This window comes from Trichosurus vulpecula, chromosome 2 (assembly GCF_011100635.1).
Source record: "Trichosurus vulpecula isolate mTriVul1 chromosome 2, mTriVul1.pri, whole genome shotgun sequence".
Taxonomy (NCBI): domain Eukaryota; kingdom Metazoa; phylum Chordata; class Mammalia; order Diprotodontia; family Phalangeridae; genus Trichosurus; species Trichosurus vulpecula.
Window position 1 is genome coordinate 20,483,999 of NC_050574.1, and position 1,167 is coordinate 20,485,165.

At 47.6% G+C, this 1,167-nt stretch overlaps 1 protein-coding gene across 1 annotated transcript in view; it reads left to right on the top strand.

The window, feature by feature from the left end:
• The window catches only part of LOC118839466 (solute carrier family 2, facilitated glucose transporter member 7-like), a 30,309-nt gene extending 30,033 nt beyond the window's left edge, over positions 1 to 276 (top strand). Inside the window, exon 12 of the mRNA XM_036746932.1 lies at positions 52 to 276. Within this exon, the coding sequence (XP_036602827.1) occupies positions 52 to 276 (225 nt within the window). The remainder of the gene's footprint in view (positions 1 to 51) is intronic.
• The last annotated feature ends 891 nt before the right edge of the window (positions 277 to 1,167 follow it).

The window sequence follows — 1,167 nt, forward strand, 5'->3', positions numbered from 1 at the left end:
GAGCTCCCACAATACCTTTATATTTCCTGTTTTCTTTGGTCTCTGGTTTAGGAGGGCATCGGTGGCTACAGCTTCATCATCTTCACTGCAGTCTGCCTCCTCACTGCCATCTATATCTATGTAGTTATTCCTGAGACCAAGGGCCAAACATTTGTGGAAATCAACCAGGCTTTTGCCAAAAGAAATAAAGTGCTAATCCCAGAGAAGAAAAAAGAAGAAACAATGGATTTCAGCCCTGGACCACTCCCAACTTCTGCCAAAGAAACGAATTTTTAATGGTGCCCACCATCACTGCCAGTCACCAGCAACATCTTCCCATCCTTCAGCATCCTGTTATTTTGCCTAATTCTGAAGTCTCCCTAGGGAGGGCAGTAGTAGCTCAAGGTCATTGTAGCAGTGAGATGCTCATCTTACTCCCTTACTGGTGGCCAAAAGCCACCTACAGCTTCCCTCTTATATGGCCTGCTCAGGGCTCTTTCCCTGCCTCCCTAACTTCCCTTTTCCATCTCCTTTCTGGCGTTCTCATGCTCTTCCTACTCTCTAAGCACAGGAGTACTTCAATGTCAAATCAAGGCAACTGACTATTCAGATCAATTCATGCCCACTGTGGGGACGGGGGCATTACCCACTGGCATAGGACTTCCTTTTCTACTCTGAGACCCTGGGATTCTAGTTGCCACTCATCTCCTGTCCTGGCCTCTCTTCTGAAGGTTCCAGCATCCCATAGGACATCCCTCCCTAAGACTCAGCAGGTCCAAGCCAAGCTTATTCTCTTCTCTCCCTGCCCTGCCCAACCCCACCAACCTTCTCTTCCTTCTGACTTCCCTCCCTCTGCCTGGGGCATCACCACCACTCACTCTGTTCCCCAGATTTGTGACCTTGGAGTTTTCTATGACCCTTCCACCTCTCACATCCCATCAGTTTCCAAGTAATCTTTTACAACCTGTCTCACAGTGATCCCCTCCTCTCTGTTCCTGCTTCCACCTGGCTACCTCATTCCTTTGTTACCCTCTCCCCCAACTATTCTAATAGACTATTATTCCTTTCCCTTTCCATTCCAAATCCCTGCCAGAATAACCTTTCTTAGACATGAATCTGGCCACATCTCTCCTCTGCTCAATGGGTCCCTATTACCTACTGAATAAAGGTCAAACTCTTTTATCTGTA